The sequence below is a fragment of the Oncorhynchus mykiss genome, chromosome 5, assembly GCF_013265735.2.
Source record: "Oncorhynchus mykiss isolate Arlee chromosome 5, USDA_OmykA_1.1, whole genome shotgun sequence".
Taxonomy (NCBI): Eukaryota; Metazoa; Chordata; class Actinopteri; order Salmoniformes; family Salmonidae; genus Oncorhynchus; species Oncorhynchus mykiss.
In genome coordinates this window covers 75,236,701-75,260,882 of record NC_048569.1, presented here as the reverse complement: position 1 = coordinate 75,260,882, position 24,182 = coordinate 75,236,701, and the positions used below count along the sequence as shown (strand labels likewise).

General features: G+C 43.3%; 1 protein-coding gene across 4 annotated transcripts in view; it reads left to right on the top strand.

The window, feature by feature from the left end:
- The window catches only part of LOC110524573 (discoidin domain-containing receptor 2), a 59,068-nt gene extending 35,726 nt beyond the window's left edge, over positions 1-23,342 (top strand). The window contains exons 3-17 of one of the 4 annotated variants that reach the window (XM_036978423.1): positions 5,974-6,076; positions 10,674-10,905; positions 11,102-11,249; positions 11,374-11,476; positions 12,519-12,702; positions 13,170-13,410; positions 13,542-13,613; positions 13,780-13,892; positions 14,171-14,339; positions 14,517-14,755; positions 15,306-15,433; positions 15,639-15,836; positions 15,956-16,190; positions 20,171-20,320; positions 20,420-23,342. In XM_036978423.1, the coding sequence (XP_036834318.1) occupies positions 5,974-6,076; positions 10,674-10,905; positions 11,102-11,249; positions 11,374-11,476; positions 12,519-12,702; positions 13,170-13,410; positions 13,542-13,613; positions 13,780-13,892; positions 14,171-14,339; positions 14,517-14,755; positions 15,306-15,433; positions 15,639-15,836; positions 15,956-16,190; positions 20,171-20,320; positions 20,420-20,551 (2,447 nt within the window). In that variant the 3' untranslated portion in view covers positions 20,552-23,342. Of the gene's footprint in view, positions 1-5,973; positions 6,077-10,673; positions 10,906-11,101; positions 11,250-11,373; positions 11,477-12,518; positions 12,703-13,169; positions 13,411-13,541; positions 13,614-13,755; positions 13,893-14,119; positions 14,340-14,516; positions 14,756-15,305; positions 15,434-15,638; positions 15,837-15,955; positions 16,191-20,170; positions 20,321-20,419 lie in introns of all 4 variants that reach the window. The other 3 variants (XM_036978421.1, XM_036978420.1, XM_036978422.1) reach the window with 3 other exon arrangements.
- The last annotated feature ends 840 nt before the right edge of the window (positions 23,343-24,182 follow it).

Here is a 24,182-nt window from a genome sequence, read left to right as displayed (position 1 = left end):
CTGGCTGTGTGTTTCGGGTCGTTGTCATGCTGGAAGACCCAGCCACGACCCATTATCAATGCTCTTACTGAGGGAAGGAGGTTGTTGGCCAAGATCTCGCGATACGCGATACATGGCCCCATCCATCCTCCCCTCAATACGGTGCAGTCGTCCTGTCCCCTTTGCAGAAAAGCATCCACAAAGAATGATGTTTCCACCTCCATGCTTCACGGTTGGGATGGTGTTCTTGGGGTTGTACTCATCCTTATTTTTCCTCCAAACACGGCGAGTGGAGTTTAGACCAAAAAGCTATATTTTTTGTCTCATCAGACCACATGACCTTCTCCCATTCCTCCTCTGGATCATCCAGAGCAAACTTCAGATGGGCCTGGACATGCGCTGGCTTAAGCAGGAGGACCTTGCGTGCACTGCAGGATTTTAATCCATGACGGCGTAGTGTGTTACTAATAGTTTTCTTTGAGACTGTGGTCCCAGCTCTCTTCAGGTCATTGACCAGGTCCTGCCGTGTAGTTCTGGGCTGATCCCTCACCTTCCTCATGATCATTGATGCCCCACAAGGTGAGATCTTGCATGGAGCCCCAGACCGAGGCTGATTGACCGTCATCTTGAACTTCTTCCATTTTCTAATAATTGTGCCAACAGTTGTTGCCTTTTCACCAAGCTGCTTGCCTATTGTCCTGTAGCCCATCCCAGCCTTGTGCAGGTCTACAATTTTATCCCTGATGTCCTAACACCCTCTGGTCTTGGCCATTGTGGAGAGGTTGGAGTCTGTTTGATTGAGTGTGTGGACAGGTGTCTTTTATACAGGTAACGAGTTCAAACAGGTGCAGTCAATACAGGTAATGAGTGGAGAACAGGGGGGCTTCTTAAAGAAAAACAGGTCTGTGAGAGCTGGAATTCTTACTGGTTGGTAGGTGATCAAATACTTATGTCATGCAATAAAATGCAAATTAATTACTTAAAAATCATACAATGTGATTTTCTGTATTTTTGTTTTAGACTCCGTCTCTCACAGTTGAAGTGTACATATGATAAAAATTACAGACCTCTACATGCTTTGTAAGTAGGAAAACCTGCAAAATCAGCAGTGTATCAAATAGTTGTTCTCCTCCCTATATATATATATATATATATATATATATATGCATGCTTTAGTTTAGGATGGAGTCTGACTTAGCCACTGGTAATGACTCTTATTTTCACCAACTACATCCCAGGAAATATCAAACACTTTCTCTGCCTTCTCCTCCTTTGTCTGTGGGCTGAGCATTTGGATCTGTCTGGCTGTAGTTGATGGAACGTTATATTTATTATGGATCAGTTTACTTATTTTTACCAAGTGAATCGCAGATAATGTTGTTGTTCAGAGTTTCATTCTGTTGTATTTGTGTCCTGCTGTGACAATAATATCATGAGCTTCATTCACGCAGTATTAAGTAATAAGACATGTAAATGGTGTGATTTTTCAGTTACTCTTAGTCTGAAATCAATAAACTATCAATGCCTGCAAATTCAGGACTCGTCTTCCCCTATTTCTCTCTTTCTCTCTCTGGTTCTCTTTCTCCCTGCCTCTGTTTGCAGTAGACACCTGTATGTGAATGGACTCATGTTTCTCTTCGTTCACTCAGACCAGTGGTGAAATACCATGGTCAACTAGCCCAACCTCCACCACTCATTAGGGAAATATTTTCAACACGCAAAAGAGACCAGATCTGTGAAAAATTATCAAATATACTATAATCTGCAGTGTGGTTTTATTTGAAACATTATTTTACCAGATGTGAGTAAACTGCAGTAAAATTGTTATGGATGTTTTTCTCACTTATGGAAGGGTTTCCCAAGGCTGGGGGGCCAGGATCGAGTATCTGAACTGCCTGGAGAGCCAATTAAATGTTTCCAAATACAATTGCAGATGTTATCACATTTGATTGCAATTATATTACCAAGATTACCACTAATAGACTGGAAATATGAGAAGTGTGTGATGATTATGGCTGATGTTTGTTGGGGCATGAGGGAGGGGAGGGATGGAGGAGGTCAGGGGAAGTTAAAGAAAGGGGGAGGATGGAAGGCAGGATCAGGGATCTGCAGAGGAGAAAAAAGGCAGTCACATCAGGAATAATTTTTTGTTTTGGGACTGATCTCTTTCTGAATTGAATCTCACCATCACTGCCAGGATGAACTCTGCAAGGTTTCCCAATATCTTGACTTTTAAGCAAATATTTGTTAGAGAGAGGGAGGACAGAAAGGAAGGATAAAAAGCGAGGGAGGACAGAAAGGGCCTTGAGCGTTGTGTGTTCTGTGTGCTGTTTCTGGCAGTTTCACAAAGACTTTCCTGTGTCTCAGACAGAGCTGAGCTGAGGGGCCATGCTGAAGGGAGATTCCCCCTGGCCTGCACCACCTCCTCTACTCCCTGTGACATCCATCATACTGTACACTACAGAAACACTCTATCTCTCTCACCAAGTGTCCCCTTGCATTTCCTCTGCCTCTCCTACTGACCAGTCAACCCTGTGCGCACACACTGTACACCCACACACTCACACTCAAACAGGACATCTATACAGTTTGCTGAAATGTTCTGCATAAATCATCTAAGACATTGGTTGGGTTGTATTAATTGTTAATTGTTAACATCAGTTTTCTACTGAGTAGAGAAGACAGTTGAAGCAGTGATTATAAACCATAAACCTCAATAAATACTCCATATACACTCAGCCCTGCTGGGATTATATTGATGGAAAATCACCTTTTATTTTTACTCTTAGAAACAGCAACAAAAGTAAAGGATATTCTATTTCAGGCTTGTAAAAGTGAATAGATACCATCTACACTGAGTACAAAACATTAAGAACCCCTGATCTTTTCATGACAGACTGACCAGGTGAAAGCTATGATCCCTTACTGATGCCACTTGTTAAATCCACTTGAATCAGTGTATATGGGGAGACAGGGGAGGAGACAGGTTAAAAAATGTTTATAAAACCTTCAGACAATTGTGACAGAGACTGTGTATGTGTGCCATTCAGACGGTGAATAGGCAAGACAAAACATAAAAGTTTTTTTATTGTAGAAGAAAGTAGTAGGCGGGTCTGTGATTAGACAGATAAGCCTGGTCAATACAGACTATGGGTTTGTCTGAGAGCTCAGCACTCCCACCAGTAACACAGAACCCAAACCGGCAGCGCCCGTGCGCCATTGTGCATATATGTATTAATGTACCCCCCACACCAAACGCGATCACGACACGCAGGTTAAAATATCAAAACAAACTCTTAACCAATTACATTAATTTGGGGACAGGTCGAAAAGCATTAAACATTTATTGCAATTTAGCTAGCTAGCTTGCAGTTGCTAGCTAATTTGTCCAATTTAGCTAGCTTGCTGTCACTAGATAATTTGCCCTGGGATATAAACATTGAGTTGAAATACACAAGGTCCTCTACTCCGACAATTATTCCACACATAAAATGGTCATCCGAATCATTTCTAGTCATCTCTCCTCCTAGGCCTTTTCTTTTTTTGACTTTATATTGCGATTGGCAACATTCATAAATTAGGTGCATTACCGCCACGACCTCGTTCGTCTTTCAGTCACCCACGTGGGTATAACCAATGAGGAGATGGCACGTGGGTACCTGCTTCTATAAACCAATGAGGAGATGGGAGAGGCAGGACTTGCAGCGTGATCTGCGTCACAAATAGAACTGACTTCTCTTTTAGCCCTTGGCAACGCAGACGCTCGTTGGCGAGCCCGAGCAGTGTGGGTGCAATAATTGAATAATATAGATTTCTACATTTATTTTGCAACGCTCGCACACGCAATGCGAGCAGTGTAGTCAGCCTGTAAAAGTTACTACCACACAACTTGGTGTAGCGGAGGTGGTCCAGACCTGAATATTTCTTGAGCTATTGCCTATATTAGGGATCCCAACCTGCGGCCCGCGGGCCGAATTTGGTTGTGTGTGGTTTTATTTGGCTCCCCAAAGAACGTTTTTTGGAGGGGTTACATTTTCATTGTTGGACATAAACTGTAAAAACACCAGGAAATTAGCTCCAAGTGATTTTCATTTGGGGAATCTGTTCCCAAGTATTTCCATGCATAATAGAGACGTGATCATATACAAATGTAAGCAAGGTTTGAAATTAATATGTTTTAATCAAATATTACATATGTTTGGGCTTCTTGTGGTCAATTTGCAGTCAACAAATTATTTGTAATTATGTTCTGGCACCCCGACCAAAGAAATTGCCCCGCAGCTGAATATAGTAGTTGATTCCTGGCTTACAGATGAAATCGGAAGTTTACATACACTTAGGTTGGAGTCATTGAAATTCATTTTTCAACCACTCCACAAGTTTCTTGTTAACAATCTATAGTTTTGGCAAGTAGGTTAGGACATCTACTTTGTGCATGACACAAGTAATTTTTCCAACAATTGTTTACAGACAAATTATTTTGCGTATAATTCACTTGATCACAATTCCAGTAGGTCAGAGGTTTACATACAATAAGTTGTCTGTGCCTTGCCTTTAAACAGCTTGGAAAATTCCAGAAAACAATGACATGGCTTTATAAGCTTCTGATTTACATCATTTGAGTCAATTGGAGGTGTACCTGTGGATGTATTTCAAGGCCTACCTTCAAACTCAGTGCATCTTTGCTTGACATCAAAAGGAAAATCAAAAGAAATCAGCCAAGACCTCAGAAAAAAAATGGAAGACCTCCACATGTCTGGTTCATCCTTGGGAGCAATTGCCAAGCGCCTGAAGGTACCACGTTCATCTGTACAAACAATAATACGCAAGTATAAACACCATGGGACCACGCAGCTGTCATACAGCTCAGGAAGGCGACGCGTTCTGTCTCCTAGAGATGAATGTACTTTGGTGCGAAAAGAACAATAGCAAAGGACCTTGTGAAGATGCTGGAGGAAACGGGTACAAAAGTATCTATGTCCATAGTAAAACAAGTCCTATATCGACATAACCTAAAAGGCCGCTCAGCAAGGAAGAAGCTACTACTCCAAAACCGCCATAAAAAAGCCAGACTGGTTATCAACTGCACATGGGGACAAACATTGTACTTTTTGGAGAAATGTCCTCTGGTCTGATGAAGCAAAAATAGAACTGTTTGGCCGTAATGACCATCGTTATGTTTGGAGGAAAAGGGGGGAGTCTTGCAAGCCGAAGAACACCATCCCAACCATGAAGGACGGGGGTGGCAGCATCAAGTTGTGGCGGTGCTTTGCTGCAGGAGGAACTGGTGCTCTTCACAAAATAGATGGCATCAATAGGAAAGGAAAAATATGTGGATAGATTGAAGCAACATCTCAAGAAATCAGTCGGGAAGTTAAATCTTGGTCACAAATGGGTCTTTCAAATGGACAATGACCCCAAGCATACTTCCAAAGTTTTGGCAAAATGGCTTAAGGACAACAAAGTCAAGGTATTGGAGTGGCCATCACAAAGCCCTGACCTCAATCCTATAGAAAATGTTGGGCAGAACTAAAAAAGCATATGCAAGCAAGGAGGCCTACAAACCTGACTCAGTTACACCAGCTCTGTCAGGAGGAATGTGCCAAAATTCACCCAACCTATTGTGGGAAGCTTGTGGAAGGCTACCTGAAACCCAAGTTAAACAATTTAAAGACAATGCTACCAAATACTAATTGAGTGTAAGCTTCTGAACCCACTGGGAATGTGATGAAAGAAATAAAAGCTGAAATAGCTCTTTCTCTCTACTATTATTCTGACATTCCACATTCTTAAAATAAAGTGCTGATCCTAACTGACCTAAGACGGAATTATTACTAGGATTAAATGTCAGGGTTTGTGAAAAACAGAGTTTAAATGTGTTTGGCTAAGGTGTATGTAAACTTCCGACTTCAACTGTATATGCTTTGCATATATGTGTGGATTTGCATGGGTGCGCACATGCATGCTTGTACTAAAAGCTGAGTTGTGTTGTAGGTGTGTGTCGGTACCCTCTGGGGATGTCCGGAGGACAAATTCAGGATGAAGACATCTCTGCCTCCAGTCAGTGGTCTGAGTCTACAGCTGCTAGATACGGCAGGTACTGTATACACACATGTGCGCGGACACACACCCACAGTGGAGGCTCCTCAGAGGAGGAAGGGGAGTACCATCCTCCTCAGTGAATTTCATACAAATAAAATAGTGAAACATTAAAGTTATCCTTTTTAGATAAGACTATGCTAAATATATTCACATCACCAAATAACTGATTAAAACACACTGTTTTGCATTGAAGGTCTACAGTATCCTCAACAGCACTCTGTAGGGTAACACCATGGTGTAGCCGGTGGACAGCTAGCTTCTGTCTTCCTCTAGGTACATTGACCTCAATATAAAACCTACGAGGCTCATGGTTCTCACCCCTTTCTATCGACTTGCACAGTAATTATGTAAACTTCCAGAGGACGTCCTCCAACCTATCAGAGCTCTTGCTGCATGAACTGACATGCTGTCCATCCAATCAAAAGATCAGATAATTAATCTAATGCTGAAAGCATCAACTAAAGCTAGCTAGCACTGCAGTGCAGTGCATAAAATGTGGTGAGTAGTTGACTCAAAGAGAGAGGAAGACAATAGTTGAACAGTTTTGAACAAATTATTTTATTCCTAAATTTAAGGAGAAGCAAGAGAGAGAGAGATAGAGCTAACTATATTTGGTTGTATTTTTTTAAACTTTCATTTAGCTAGCATATGCAGCAAGCTAGTTTAGCCTACTCAAACACCTGGCTCAAAAAGAGAGGTATGCTATGTTAGCTAGCAGGCAATGGCTATCCAACACGGGAACTCTTGTAAGTCAAGGTAAGCTTTTGGTTTTATTAATTAATTGCCACCGGCCCACCGGTGTAACTGCTAATCTGCTTTCTGACAGTACACTGTACTGCATGATTGTAGTGGGTTTACTAATGAGTTAGTTCTAGTAGCTATGCTTACTATGATGTGACAACGATGTAGGATTTGTGTAGCGATCATGATATGAGGGTTTCGTTGGAAATGTATTTTTTTGCCTGGTTACAGACAACTGATGTGTTGTGCACAAGTCCACAAGCAAAGAGACAAGGTGAGAGGAGAGCACATAGATGGTTGTGGGAAGGAATTATATATACAGTGGGGCAAAAAAGTATTTAGTCAGCCACCAATTGTGTAAGTTCTCCCACTTATAAAGATGAGAGAGGCCTGTAATTTTCATCATAGGTACACTTCAACTATGACAGACAGAATGAGAAAACAAAATCCAGAAAATCACATTGTAGGATTTTTAATGAATAAAAAAATACCTGCATTTGTCCAATAGAAATTCATATTTTCAACTGTTGGACAAATGATTACTCCCAAAATCGTCTAGATGCAGGCAAGAGTGTGCAAGGCGGTATTGAATGTGTCACTGTCTGTCACCTTGATTACTCTCTACCTGTGCACCCAGCTACATTGTAAACTTTCATTCATAGGCTAGGTTGTAGCAACCTCATGATGGTGTCATGACGTGGCCCTTTTTGGGTTTAGCTAGTGGCCCCTCTCTCTCCTAAACCCAGGTTCTGTTATCTCAGGTTGTACATTCCTGGAGGAGACTCTCTCCCCCTGGCCATGCAGAAAGAGACACAGAGAGAACAAAGGATTTCACATGGCGAACTCATAAATCCCCAAAATGAGGATTTGATACAAAATGTCCACTTGTGGGAATGGTCCGTGGACACTTAAGGGATGGGTATGACGAGTGTGTTTCATTTGGTGACCTCCAAGAGGACAAGAAACACACATCAAATCAAATCAAATTTATTTATATAGCCCTTCGTACATCAGCTGATATCTCAAAGTGCTGTACAGAAACCCAGCCTAAAACCCCAAACAGCAAGCAATGCAGGTGTAGAAGCACGGTGGCTAGGAAAAACTCCCTAGAAAGGCCAAAACCTAGGAAGAAACCTAGAGAGGAACCAGGCTATGTGGGGTGGCCAGTCCTCTTCTGGCTGTGCCGGGTGGAGATTATAACAGAACATGGCCAAGATGTTCAAATGTTCATAAATGACCAGCATGGTCGAATAATAATAAGGCAGTACAGTTGAAACTGGAGCAGCAGCACGGTCAGGTGGACTGGGGACAGCAAGGAGTCATCATGTCAGGTAGTCCTGGGTTATGGTCCTAGTGCTCAGGTCAGTTGAAACTGGAGCAGCAGCACGGCCAGGTGGACTGGGGACAGCAAGGAGTCATCATGTCAGGTAGTCCTGGGGCATGGTCCTAGGGCTCAGGTCCTCCGAGAGAGAGAAAGAAGGATAGAAGGAGAGAATTAGAGAACGCACACTTAGATTCACACATGACACCGAATAGGACAGGAGAAGTACTCCAGATATAACAAACTGACCCTAGCCCCCCCGACACATAAACTACTGCAGCATAAATACTGGAGGCTGAGACAGGAGGGGTCAGGAGACACTGTGGCCCCATCCGAGGACACCCCCGGACAGGGCCAAACAGGAAGGATATAACCCCACCCACTTTGCCAAAGCACAGCCCCCACACCACTAGAGGGATATCTTCAACCACCAACTTACCATCCTGAGACAAGGCTGAGTATAGCCCACAAAGACCTCCGCCACGGCACAACCCAAGGTGGGTGGGGGGGGGGGGGGGGGGGCGCCAACCCAGACAGGATGACCACATCAGTGAATCAACCCACTCAGGTGACGCACCCCCTCCAGGGACAGCATGAGAGAGCCCCAGTAAGCCAGTGACTCAGCCACTGTAATAGGGTTAGAGGCAGAGAATCCCAGTGGAAAGAGGGGAACCGGCCAGGCAGAGACAGCAAGGGCGGTTCGTTGCTCCAGAGCCTTTCCGTTCACCTTCCCACTCCTGGGCCAGACTACACTCAATCATATGACCCACTGAAGAGATGAGTCTTCAGTAAAGACTTAAAGGTTGAGACCGAGTTTGCGTCTCTGACATGGGTCGGCAGACCGTTCCATAAAAATTGAGCTCTATAGGAGAAAGCCCTGCCTCCAGCTGTTTGCTTAGACATTCTAGGGACAATTAGGAGGCCTGCGTCTTGTGACCGTAGCGTACGTGTAGGTATGTACGGCAGGACCAAATCAGAGAGATAGGTAGGAGCAAGCCCATGTAATGCTTTGTAGGTTAGCAGTAAAGCCTTGAAATCAGCCCTTGCTTTGACAGGAAGCCAGTGTAGAGAGGCTAGCACTGGAGTAATATGATCAATTGTTTTGGTTCTAGTCAGGATTCTAGCAGCCGTATTTAGCACTAACTGAAGTTTATTTAGTGCTTTATCCGGGTAGCCGGAAAGTAGAGCATTGCAGTAGTCTAACCTAGAAGTGACAAAAGCATGGATTCATTTTTCTGCATCATTTTTGGACAGAAAGTTTCTGATTTTTGCAATGTTACGTAGATGGAAAAAAGCTGTGACATGACTATATCTCTGTCTCTTGTATAAAATGAAAGAGGAAAGCTGAAACTATTTGTGAAATGATGTAAGGTGATTTTTAAACCTTCAATGAAAGATAATTGTATTCCCTTTAAAGTAATAATTATTTATATAATTATTTATTAATTACAAGACCAATTGTTCAGATATTAAAATATCTGAAGAATTATATTAGGAAAATTATATCTTTTAATCTGAAGATTTTCCTTGGTGCCCCAACTTCGTAGTTAATTTGATTTACATGATTAGTTTAATCACGTAATAATAATTACAGAGAATTGATTTGATAAAATAACAGTCTTCACTTTAATGATGCCAGAGACACGACAATGTGTATAGGGGAAATTAGAGTATCATGTAATAGCCTAAACCTATTGATGTTACATTGATCTGGGTGAATGGAATATGAATGACAGTCATCCATTATGCTGTAATAGAAATAAGGCCATGCTCATAACAACAATTATCATCCTCCCTCATCTTAAGTGGCACCGGCCGCCAATGACACACACAAACACACATATACATCTATAAATACCTCTCAATTTCGATTGTGGACTGGACACATGCAGGCTCCCCCACAACTACACACACAAACACTCATGCACATTCATATACACTCACAAACAGTTTTCAAGATTGTGTGTGTGTGTGTTTTCAGTTTACTGGGTATCAGTTTCTGCTCCCTGTGTGTAAACAACACATGGTTAAGCCTGGAAAGAGCGAGAGAGAAAAATAAGAAACAGAGAGAGAGTGATTGCATATACATGTGTGCTTGTTGGAGAATGGGTGGCCTGCTCTCATTTTTAGACTGATGTAATCTAGGTTCTGTTCTGGACAGCATAGTTTTATTCTGGCTAGCCTCCCCTCTCCCCTGCCAGCTCAACCCTACATGAACACTTTCACATTAATTTACGACAAATGTGTTTGTTTAACAGACTGTATGAACTGACATCCACCCACCACAATTTCCACTGACCTCTCTCTCCCTTTTCTCTTCCCTTTCCCTCCATCTCTCTCTCTCTGTTCCCTCCTCCCTTTCTCTCTATCTGTGTTCACCGCCTCCCTTTCTCTCTACTCTCCTTTTTATTCATGTTCTCTCCCTCTCCTGCCCTCTCTCCTCACCTCTCCACCCCCTCCTCTCTCTCCCACCCTCTTCACCCCTTCCTTTCTGTCCCATCCTCTCCACCCCTTTATCTCCCACCCTCAGGTTAGACTTTGAGGAGGGTGATGGTGCGTGGTGTCCAGAGATAACGGTTGAACCAGACAGTCTAAAGGAGTTCCTCCAGATAGACCTGCGTTCCCTCCACTTCATCACCCTGGTGGGCACCCAGGGCCGCCACGCAGGGGGCATCGGCAACGAGTTCGCCCAGATGTACAAGATTAAATATAGCCGTGACAGCAGCCGCTGGATTTCCTGGAGGAACAGACAGGGCAAACAGGTAATCAGTCCGTTTTTGATTATTGATTTACATGATTAATGATCGACAAGGAGGACAGGGATATAAAAATGTTAATACATTGATAATGGTAATTTTGGTGATTTGTGACGTCACTCTCCGGTGGTTAAGGGGAACTGGAATGTGTGATTTATTTCTTATTATTTACGCTAATTGGTTGATTGATTCATGGCTGTAGGTGATAGAGGGAAACAGGAATGCATATGACATTGTGCTGAAGGACCTGGAGCCTCCGATCATCGCCCGCTTCGTGAGATTCATGCCCGTCTCAGACCACTCCATGAACGTCTGCATGAGGGTAGAGCTCTACGGCTGTGAGTGGCTTGGTAAGACAGATGGAGAGGAGAAAGGGATATGAGGAGGAGCTCTCAGCCATAGGTAGACAGAGTTGGGCAAACTCGCTGCCTAGGCTTTAGCTCAGTGGGCTAATGCAGTCTCTCTCTATGTCAGATGGTCTGGTGTCCTACAACGCCCCAGCAGGAGAACAGATGAGTCTGGAGGGCCAGCCTGTCCACCTCAATGACTCTGTGTATGATGGAGCCGTCATCTACAGGTAGGTGTGCATAACTCCTTTTCCTTCTCGTCCTCCCTCGTCATCTTGCTGCTCCTCTTTTCTCTTTTCCTTTCTCTCCTTGTCCTTGTTTTTTTCCTCCTTCTCATTCCGCCTCTCAATATATCCCTCCTCTCTCGGTTCATCCAACCTCATTCTCTGTTATTCCTCCTCCTCCTTTTGTCTTTCCTTCACCAACCTCTGAGCCTTGGTTCCACACTGGCCCTGTTGTTGCCTGGTTGCCATAGTTCTGGCAGGATGTAGACCGTGGCATGGATCACTGTGGTTATGCCACGCACACACACACACACACACACACGTCATTTTTCTCTGTGCAGTTATGCAATGGAGTGTTAGGAGCACACACACACAAACAATTACACCCACGGATGGCTTCTGATCCATGAACGCGTGGGAGAGTTTGATTAAGTGTCTTTGGAATTAAACCTGACTTCTTGGGAGCATAAATGACTATTTGGGTATCCTTCCGTTCTGTGTTAGTGTTTGAGTCACTGTGTGCTGAACAATATCCTCCATGACACTGCCATCAGTTTGTCTCTGCTATAGTAGTCAGGAAGTCGCTCTCCCTCTCTCTTTCTTTCTCCTCTCGCTCTCTGAGTTTGAGTCTGTTAAAGTAATCCAAGAAGAGAAAATGGCTGTTTTGATACCACAGCCAAGATGAGATATTGAGGGTGGTGGATAATATGATGCTACCACCTAGTGGTGGGTGGAGGGAGGTTGAACAAACGCATAGTGAAATAGTTTCTCTCCACCTTGCTCCTCACAAAATAAATATTTAGCATTGTAAATAAATATTTGTAATTAAACATGAAACTAGTCATTATTGTGTGCCAAGCAAGGTTGTCAAGTAGTTGTTTACATGTCGCCAGGTCTCCTTAAAAGGATAGTTCAGCCACAGACTCTCTTGTTCACCACAGAAACAAAGTTTTCTAGAGATTTTTACTTTGTATTTTGACTACCTCAAAATACTCCAACGCTGAGCTCTATCTTCATCTCCTCTCTCCTTTTCCTTCTCCATCCCCAGTATGACGGAGGGGCTAGGCCAGCTGACTGATGGAATGTGTGGATTAGATGACTTCACCCACAGCCACGTCTACAATGTGTGGCCTGGTTACGACTATGTGGGATGGACTAATGAGAGCTTTCCCAATGGATACGTGGAGATCATGTTCGAGTTTGACCGCACTCGCAATTTCACCACCATGAAGGTGTGTGTGAAAGGATTGGTGGGAGGCAGACAACCTCTTTTTTTTTTATTTAACCTTTATTTATTTATTTAACTAGGTAAGTCAGTTAAGAACAAATTCTTATTTAAAATGACAGCCTACCCCAGCCAAACCCTAAACCGGACGACACTGGGCCAATTGTGCCTGTTGTGGTACAGACTGGAATCGAACCAGGGTCTGTAGTGACACCTCTAGCATTGAGATGCAGTGCCTTAGACCGCTGCGCCACTCGGCAGTCCCATTTCTTGCTACTCCAGCTGGTATTTCAAGTGTTCACCACCTCCCAAATAACAGGCATTGCATTTCCAAATCTTTCAGCTTGACCCTATTTCCATCGCCCTAAAACGTTTTTCCTGCAGGTTGACTGTAATAACCTGTTTCACTGTAACAACAAATACCCCTCTTGCTCTCCCCTCTCTCTTTCTGTCTCTCTCTTTCTCTGTTTCTAGGTGCACTGTAACAACATGTTCATGAAGCATGTCAAGGCATTCCGCCAGGTGGTGTGTTACTTCCGTTCTGAGGCTGACTGGGAGGCCACGCCCCTTTCCTTTAGTCCCGTGGTGGATGACGTCAATCTCAGCGCCCGCTTCGTCACCATCTCTCTGGCCAATCATATGGCCAGTGCAATCAAGTGCCAGTTCTACTTTGCTGAAGCCTGGATGATGTTTAGCGAAATCACCTTCCAGTCAGGTAAACATGTGTACCGGTACACACACCTCAGATCACCTCCAGCTCATGTATAGAGAACACCCCTTTCAATATGAATCTGTAAACTATTATCTGTTCTTTGTTGTGATTCACATCTGTCTCTGCTCTTCCAGACACAGCCATGTACAACACTACCCTGGCACCCCCCAAGACCGGCAGCAGCCCCCCCACTAGCACTCAACCAGGTCAGTGCCCACTCCACATGCATCACACAAACACAAGCTGTAACACATACTCCCACCCGTGAGCAATGCATTTCATGCAAAGCATTTCCTGCTTTAATTATGTAATCCAATCAAATTATGTCTTCCTCTATCCCCTCCCCAGGGGATGACCCCACCCACAAAATAGATGACAGCAACACCAGAATTCTGATTGTCTGCCTGGTGGCCATCATTCTTATCCTTGTCGCCATCATTGTCATCATCCTCTGGAGGCAGGTCTGGCAGAAGATGCTGGAGAAGGTGAGAGATGCCACCTGGTCACACATACATACAAATGAGTTTTTCCTGAGTCAAAAAAGCATTTTGATGCTCCATTTCTCTGAATTGTGAACGTTAGTTATTGTGACTGTTTGTTACAATCCGGAAATGTAAAATACGATTAAAAGTTGGGTAAATAAATACTACCACGTGTTGATCAATCAAGGCTGGTCAGATGTGTCTCTTTACCCCAGCATCCTTTATTCTAGGCCTCGCGGCGGATGCTGGACGATGAACTAACTGCTAGTCTGTCACTACAGAGCGAGACGTTCGCCTACAGCCACAACAACCCGACATCATCGTCAGCACCCAGCGAGCAGGAGTCTAGCTCCACCTACGAGCGTATCTTCCCCCTGGGCCCTGACTACCAGGAACCCTCACGACTCATACGCATGCTACCTGAGTTCTCCCACACCTCCAAGGATGCCGGTGAGTAGACCAGACACATAAGGCAGAGTTTAAATGACCAGAAAAGACATGAGAGAGTTGAATTAAGGAGGTTGAAAAATTATCATGTCTGCTCATTCTGGAAGCATGAAGTCACCCCATTGTGTATGATGATGTCATATTGCTGAATCTACCTTCAACTTTTTTCTCTGGCATCAGTTTTGACCAGCACAGCAGTGACAGCCTCCAAGGCTCCCATTGCAACAGTTGCCCAGGACGGAGTCCCTCACTATGCCGAGGCAGACATCGTCAACCTGCAGGGCGTAACCGGGGGCAACACGTACGCGGTCCCTGCTTTAACCATGGACCTGCTGTCAGGGAAGGACGTGGCAGTGGAAGAGTTCCCCAGGAAACTGCTCACCTTCAAAGAGAAGCTGGGCGAGGGACAGTTTGGAGAGGTTTGTGCTCTCTGGACATTACATAGTAATCAATGCCATGTTTGATTTACATTAATTCAACTCATTTCTTATGCACAATATTGATCAGGGTCATTAATTAGATTATTCTGGTGATTTAGGCTGAAGAAAAAGCTTGCACAACCTTTGTGGCTCTTCAGAACCATCGTTAGTGACCACTAGATGTCGTGTGTTGATCAGAGTCTCCAGGCTCTTCAGAACCATCGTTAGAACCATCATTAGTGACCACTAGATGTCGTGTGTTGATCAGAGTCTCCAGGCTCTTCAGAACCATTGTTAGTGAGCACTAGATGCCGTGTGTTGATCAGAGTCTCCAGGCTCTTCAGAACCATCGTCAGAACCATCGTTAGTGACCACTAGATGTTGTGTGTTGATCAGAGTCTCCAGGCTCTTCAGAACCATCGTCAGAACCATCGTTAGTGACCACTAGATGTCTTGTGTTGATCAGAGTCTCCAGGCTCTTTAGAACCATCGTTAGTGACCACTAGATGTAGTGCGTTGATCAGAGTCTCCATGTTCCGTCTCCCTACAGGTCCACTTGTGTGAGGCAGAGGGCATGAAGGAGTTTATAGATGAGGATTTCTCCTTCAACATCAGTGACAACCAGCCAGTACTGGTTGCTGTTAAGATGCTCAGAGCAGATGCTAACAAAAACGCCAGGTGAGGGGGAAGCACACTCCTGATTAGAGAACACAGTGAATGTCTGCCTCTGCTGCTCCCAAATGTATTGACAACGTAGACATGTTTTGAGTGATTTTTCCAGCACATGTTTTATGTGTGTGTTTTGGGATTAATTCCTATTTATCATTCAAAGCTCTCAGTCTCCCTAATGACCTCTAACCGCTGACCTCTGTGTTATAATCAGGAATGACTTCCTGAAGGAGATTAAGATCATGTCACGTCTGAAGGACCCCAACATCATCCGTCTGCTGGCCGTGTGTATCTGCAGCGACCCCCTCTGCATGATCACAGAGTACATGGAGAACGGTGACCTCAACCAGTTCCTGTCCCGCCATGAACCTGAGGGACAGATAGCACTCATCAGCAACGTAACCACTGTCGGGTAGGGAAAAGGGGATGGAGGCTGGGGCAGGGGTGTGTGTGTGTGTAATCCTGTATATCTCTTCACCTCTCCTGGTGCTGACTCTCTCTCTCTCCATCTCTGCCTCTCCTCTGCTCCAGCTACAGTGACCTGCGCTACATGGCCACTCAGATTGCCTCAGGGATGAGGTACCTCTCCTCGCTTAACTTTGTCCACAGAGACCTGGCTACGAGGAACTGTCTGGTGGGGAAGAACTACACCATCAAGATTGCTGACTTTGGCATGAGCAGGAACCTGTACAGTGGAGACTACTACCGCATCCAGGGTCGGGCCGTGCTGCCCATACGATGGATGTCCTGGGAGAGCATACTGCTGGTAGGACTGAGGGAGGGAGGGAGAGAGGGAGGGAGGGAGAAGCTGGTGAGACGTGGTGGCCCCCTGGTGGTCTTATATGGAATATGGATACCTTAGTTCACTTTTTTTTTACCTTTATTTAACTAGAAAAGTCATTTAAGAACAAATTCTTATTTACAATGACGGCCTAGCAAAAAGCAAAAAGATTCCTGCAGGGACGGGGGCTGGGATTAAACATTTAAAAAAATATAGGACAAAACACACATCACGACAAGAGACAACACAACACTACAGAAAAGAGACCTAAAGACAAGAACATAGCATGGCAGCAACACATGACATCACAGTATGGTAGCAACATGACAACAACATGGTAGGCAACATGACAACAACATGGCAGCAACACAACATGGTAGCAGCACAAAACATGGTACAAGCATTATTTGGCACAGACAACAGCACAAGGGGAAGAAGGTAGAGACAACAATACATCACGCAAAGCAGCCACAACTGTCAGTAAGTGTCCATGATTGAGTCTTTGAATGAAGAGATTGAGATAAAACTGTCGAGTTTGAGTGTTTGTTGCAGCTCGTTCCAGTCGCTAGCTGCAGCGAACTGAAAAGAGGAGCGACCCAGGGATGCGACTGGCAGAACGGGTGTTGTATGTGAAGGATGAGGGCTGCAGTAAATATCTCAGGCCTCCCCCTATCTAAGAGGGTTTTATAAATAAACATCGACCAGTGAGTCTACAGAGACGGGTATACAGAGATGACCAGTTTACAGAGGAGTATAGAGTGCAGTGAGGTGTCCTATAAGGAGCATTGGTGGCAAATCTGATGGCCGAATGGTAAAGAACATCTAGCCTCACGAGAGCACCCTTACCTGCCGATTTATAAATTACGTCTCCGTAATCTAGCATGGTTAGGATGGTCATCTGAATCAGGATTAGTTTGGCAGCTGGGGTGAAAGAGGAGCGATTACGATAGAGGAAATCAAGTCTAGATTTAACTTTAGCCAGCAGCTTTGATATGTGCTGACAGAGGGACAGTGCACTGTCTAGCCATACTCCCAAGTACTTGTGTGAAGTGACTACCTCAAGCTCTAAACCCTCAGAGGTAGTAATCACACCGGTGGGGAGAGGGGCATTCTTCTTACCAAACCACATGACCTTTGTTTTAGAGGTGTTCAGAACAAGGTCAATGGCAGAGAACACTAGTGTCCAACACTTGTTGGACACTAAGAAAGCTTTGTTGTAGTGCATTTAACACAAAATCCGGGGAAGGGTCAGCTGAGTATAAGACTGTATCATCTGCATATAAATGGATGAGAGAGCTCCCTAGTGCCTGAGCTATGTTGTTGATGTAAATTGAGAAGAGCTTAGGGCCTAGGATCGAGCCTTGTGGTACTCCCTTGGTGACAGCCACTGGCTGAGACAGCAGATGTTCTGACTTTATACACTGCACTCTTTGAGAGAGGTAGTTAGCAAACCAGGCCAAAGACCCCTCGGAGACCCCAATACTCCATAGCCGGCCCACAAGAATGGAATGGTCTACCGTATCAAAATCTTTGGCCAAGTCAATAAAAATAGCAGCACAACATTGCTTAGATTCAAGGGAAATGGTGACATCATTGAGGACCTTTAAGGTTGCAGTGACACATCCATCACCTGAGCGGAAACCAGATTGCATACCCGAGAGAATACTATAGACATCAAGAAAGCGAGTCAGTTGATTATTGACAAGTTTTTCCAACACTTGATAACCGGGCAAATAGAATTAGGCATATAACAGGTAGGATCAGCTTGATCTCCCCCTTTTAAATAAAGGATGAAACGTGGCTGCCTTCCAAGCAATGGGAACCTCCCCAGAGAGGAGAGACAGGCTTGGTGATGACAGGGGCACCAACCTTAAAGAAGAAAGGGTCTAAACCATCTGACCCAGATGTTTTTTTGGGGTCAAGTTTAAGGAGCTCCTTTAGCATATCGGACTCAGTGACCGCCTGTGGGGAAAAAGTTTGTAGCGGGGCAGGGGAAAAAGAGGGAGCAGCATCGGGGCTAGTCGCGTTAGAAGGGGTGGGAGATGAGGAAATGTTGGACCTGCAAGGAGGCATGGCTGAGTCAAATAGTAATCCTGACTTAATGTGGTCAGTGGTGATTAAAGAGCTCAGCCTTATGCTTATTGTCAGTAACAACCACATCATCAACATTAAGGGACATGGGCAGCTGTGAGGAGGAGGGTTTATTCTCCAGGTCTTTAACCGTTTTCCAGAACTTCTTGGGGTTAGACCCACAGAGAGAGAACTGCTCCTTTAAAGTAACTAACTTTGGCCTTCCGGATAGCCTGAGTGCACTTATTTCTCATTTGCCTGAACGATAGCCAGTCAGCCTGAGTATGTGTGTGCCGAGCCTTTCGCCAAATGCAATTCTTGAGGTGGAGTAACTCTGCAAGATCCCGGTCGAACCAGGGGCTGAACCTGTTTTTAATTCTCATTTTCTTTATGGGGGTGTGTTTGTTAATAATACTGCTGAAAATATTTTTAAAAAGAAGGTCCAAGTGTCTTAAACAGAGGGGATCAAGCTGATTCTATACCCATTTACAGAGGCCAGGTCATGAAGGAACGCTTGCTCATTAAAGAAAGATTTAGGGAGTCCCATTGCTTTAGGACTTGGTCAGGTGGTTTAAGCATGTCCCAGTTTAGGTCACCTAGCAGGACAAATTCATACTTAGTGTAAGGGGCCAGGAGAGAGCTTAGGGCAGGTAGTGTACAGGCTGGTGCTGATGGAGGACGAAAGCACCCAGCAACAGTCAACAAAGAGCTATTTGAAAGTTTAATGCTTAAAACCAGCATATCAAATTGTTTGGGGACAGACTTGGTGGAGACAACCGAGCACTGAAGGTGATCCTTGGTTAAGATTGCCACTCCCCCACCTTTGGAAGATCTGTCTTGCCGGAAAAGGTTCGAACCAGAAAGGTTAACATCAGTATTCAAAACATTCTTCCTTAACCACGTCTCCGTAATGATCAACACATCTTGATTGGAGCTGTGAACCCACACTTTCAAATGATACATTTTAGGTAATAAACTTCTAGTGTTAACGTGCAGAAAACCCAGGCTTTTACGAGAGCAGAAATAAGTGAAGCAGATATCAGACCACAAGTCAGAATTGAGGCTAGCAACAGTAGATGGGCCACGGTGTACATGCACATTTCCAGACATGAATCACGGCATAGGACAGGAAGAGCTCTGCAGTGCTGATTTATGACTTTTGAATGTGCATTAGATGGCAACAAGATTCATATTGTACAGCAATTTCATCAGGTAACATGAATACTAACCCGACAAGAGGTGGTTAGAATAGGATGGGAGGTCAAAAGTCTGTGTAACCAATAGAGTCAGAGTCCCAAGTGTGGGATCAAACATAGTCTGTTCATAATGTTTTTTCCACTTCAATCAGTGTAGATGAAGGGAGGAGACATGTTGAAGAAGACATTTTAAGCCTTGAGACAATTGAGACATGGATTGTGTATGTGTGACATTCAGAAGGTGAATGGGCAAGACAAAAGATTTGAGTGCTTTTGAACGGGGTATGGTAGTCGGTGTCAGGTGCACCGGTTTGTGTCAAGAACTGCAACGCTTCTGGGTTTTTCACACTTAACAGTTTCCTGTGTGTATCAAGAATAGTCCACCACCCAAAGGACATCCAGCCAACTTGACACAACTGTGGGAAGCATTGGAGTCAACATGGGCCAGCATCCCTGTAGAATGCTTTTGACACATTGTAGAGTCCATGCTCTGACAAATTGAGGCGTTTCTGAGGGCATAGGGGGGAGGGGGGGGGGGTGTTCCTAATCTATGGTATACTCAGTGTATGTGTACTGTAATGGGCCTTTGAATGAGGGCTTTGGTTAACAGGAACTATCCCCTTTTTAAGCCCCTACAAATCATCTAAACTCAATAACTTATGTAGCCTAATGTCTGTTGTTCTGCCTCTTCACTCCCAGGGTAAGTTCACCACAGCCAGTGACGTGTGGGCGTTTGGGGTGACGCTGTGGGAGACCCTGACCTTCTGTAAGGAGCAGCCTTACTCCCAGCTGACTGATGAACAGGTCATAGAGAACACTGGGGAGTTCTTCAGGGACCAGAAACGACAGGTGAGAGACACACTCAAACTGACTCACTCTCTTTTGCTGCAGATGTACCTGCCTATGTTCTACTGTATTGTACCTGATTGTCTTGTCAATATGTTGTAGATCTACCTGCCCCAGCCAGTGCTGTGTCCTGACTCTTTGTATGAGATCATGCTGTGTTGTTGGAGAAGGAACACCAAGGAGAGGCCTTCCTTCCAGGAGATTCACCGAGTGCTGCTGGAAAGCCAAGCTTAGGGCCCGAACCCCTGGGCCAGCACACACACACACAGACAGACAGACGGATGAAACGCATCAACAACACATTAAGCATCGGTCTATAAGTCAAAGGGTCAACTCAATTCAACTTTTGATGCACAGAAAAATTACAAATGGCTGTCCGTTGTCTCAGCTAGAGAAGTAAAAGTGAAATCTAGCAATGAAAGTTCTGCCCTTTTGAAAATGTATCATTTATTCCAAATGGTGCTAGAAATAAGTATGACGTTTCCACCTTGTTTAGTGCAGTGTAATGTAATGCCACGTCTATGAATTCAATTGTGTTTTCTTTAAGAAGACTACTTGAATGTAAATCAGATGTCTTCATTAAGCAAACCATCAGTGTTCAGTTTGGAGAATTTTGATACATTAATTTTTATTTTGCAAGGTTATTCATCTCAGTCACTGATCGTTTCTTTGTACACTTTGTTTAGAGCTAACAGGGATAATGGTAATGTAGTCAATGCATTATATGACTCTTTACATGATCCTGACTTACTATCATCCATTTTGAATCTGTTGACAATGTGTCATATAGATATCACATATCTAATCTGTTGGCTTTGAGTAAAGAGTTACAAGTGATGAACAAATTCATAACAGGCAATAACCATCATTCGACCATATCTCAGCTATAGTACTCTCTGGCAGTACACTTTGCCACATTGTCTGCCAGTGATATTTGACCAAGAGTGCTCAAAGACATTGGTGTCTATGTACTTCAATAGATCTTGTTAAATCTCAAATAGTAATATTTTGTATTGATATTTATGTATTGTTTATATTTCAGTTTGCTTTCTGTTTATATATTTGGGTACTGATCAGCTTCTTTTTGCATGGGAAAATTTGTACAAAGTTGTACGTTGTGCAATTTTCTAGATTCAGTTTTGTATTTCGTTAAACATCTCAGTCGAGAGTAGTTTCAGAAAATGACAGTAGGCTTTGTGGAATGTGGGGTGTACAAATGTTGGTTCTCATTCATATTTGTGACCAAATAACTGTCCAAATCAGATCGTAGATCAGCTGCATTACTTATGGTCCATGTTCAGTCCATACTGAGCAGATTATAAATAAACTGCATTAGTGCTGGTCCATGTTCAGTCCATACTGAGCAGATTATAAATAAACTGCATTACTTATGGTCCATGTTCAGTCCATACTGAGCAGATTATAAATAAACTGCATTACTGGTGGTCCATGTTCAGTCCATACTGAGCAGATTATAAATAAACTGCATTAGTGCTGGTCCATGTTCAGTCCATACTGAGCAGATTATAAATAAACTGCATTACTGGTGGTCCATGTTCAGTCCATACTGAGCAGATTATAAATAAAATGCATTACTTATGGTCCATGTTCAGTCCATACTGAGCAGATTATAAATAAACTGCATTACTGGTGGTCCATGTTCAGTCCATACTGAGCAGATTATAAATAAACTGCATGGTTCATGTTCAGTCCACACTGAGCAGATTATGGTGCTAATCAGGATCCAGACTGGAGGGGAGATGATGTGCTAACTAAGTTCTGATGGGTCTTTGGAAAGGGAATTGTAGGAAACGATGCTTCTAGAAAGAAAGATTTTTTAAATGGTTAGTGTGTTTGCTACCTTGATACAACAAATGTTCTAAGCTATCATTGTGTTGTATTGAACTTGTTAAAATGCACAGTTGTTCTGAACAGGACAACTGTTTATGATGTATCTCTGTTGAAAGAGAGTGAGAGCTGAACGGTGATTAGAGGGTTTCTGAATAGAGTTAAGGTGAGGATGATAATCAGTCAGAATGATTTCAGACAATCTCAACTGCACACAAGGACAGTTGTTGTACAACAAGACCGTTACTATAGTAGCTATTATGATTATGCAATTCTTTCACCATTAGCTTTAGGTTTGAACCCTAAATGACTTCAATATGTTATCAACCTGTCTCCTGTCTTCATGGTCTACAGGCTTAGTTTTGATGTCCTGCTTCCTACAATCACACACAGATGCAACTTTACTCAGGGGCCTTCTCCTTCTTCTCAGCAACCTTCGCCCCTGGACCTTATTATTCACATTCTGGTGTCATTATGGGCCATCTTTATAGGTTGTTCAGTTATAGGCTGAGACCCAAATCAAACACTATTCAAGTTTTAATGTCACATGCACAAGCACAGTGAAATGCTTTTCTTGCAAACTCAAAACCCAACAAGGGGCTTTCAATAACAATGTATAATAGAAAAAAAACACGAGAAATAAGAATAGGAATTATGAACTACACGATCAAGTTAGTAAGCGTACTATATACAGGAAATATTTAAAAAGTCAGTTAATGTTTTATTTCTGTATTTCATTTATCATTTTCAGGTTCTCTCCTGACCACGAACTGATGATATATTGCCCTGTGGGAAGTATATTTGTACATATATTGTAGTCCATAGTAATGGTTTGATAGTCAGTAATATGGATGAGGCATGCATTGATATATATCCTTAAGACCAAAATGGGACCCGTTCACAGCATCTCAATGTTTCAGCTTGTTTGAATGCTTTATTATTGTATTATTACAGATTTCCATCTATAAAGCAAATGAGGGCATACTTATTGTATAGTAATGAAGTTGTATAGAGGTTATTAGTGTGTCAGTGCACAAGGAAATTAAATAGTGGTTGAGTTTTATAAGATCTTTGTACTCAAATGTTTGTTTTTTTAATCAATTAAAACATTGAATTTTGTCTGATTTGTCATGGAGATAATTTGTTACAGACGAAATTAAACAAATCACCTAAATTAGGCATTGTCTGTTGTTTTGATTTACAATAAATACTACATTCATGTGACCAATGAATATAGGTTTATGTGAATCACAGAGTTCAGGATATGACTATGTGACAGACTTCGACAGGATTTTCTACTCAACCAGACAAAGACAGGATTTTCTACTCTATATACTCTTATTTTCCTATATCTGGGCTGACAGTAGTCTAAACGCTATTGGCTGGGGCTAGAATGTCGCCCAATCATACCATAGGATGCGGTGTTAGCAAGGGGCAGTAGTCTGATTTCAACGTCGTCGTACTCTACAGTTTGTGGACAAATTGTTGCTGTATTTATATATAATTCTATTGATTTAAACAAGCGATAATTACCAAGGACGTGTTAGTTACCGGAGCGAACACGTAAATATACACGTCTTGGTTTTTTTTACCCTATCGGTGAAGGAAACACGTTTATTGCAACTTTCTCTTTCTCTGCTAGACTAGTGGACAGCGCTGTTACTGTAAATAGATTAGCGTCGTCACTAGTTACCAGAGCCCCCCCCCGCCTATTTCTACAATTTATTTTCTTTAAAGTGTGATTTTAAACCTAACCGTATCCTTAACCTTGTGCCTAACCCTGACCTTAAATTAAGACCAAAAAGCTGATTTTATATATACAACATTGACTTTGTGGCTATGGCTGCGGCTGTGGTAGCTAGTGAAACCAACCCTTTTCCTGGAGCGAAACCTTCCTGAAACCTTCCTGCAGGTTTACAGCACACCTTCCCAAAAGAGTAGAGGCAAACGAGGACCAACTCCATGTTAATGCCCATGATTTTGTAATGAGATGTTCAACGAGCAGGTGTTCACATTC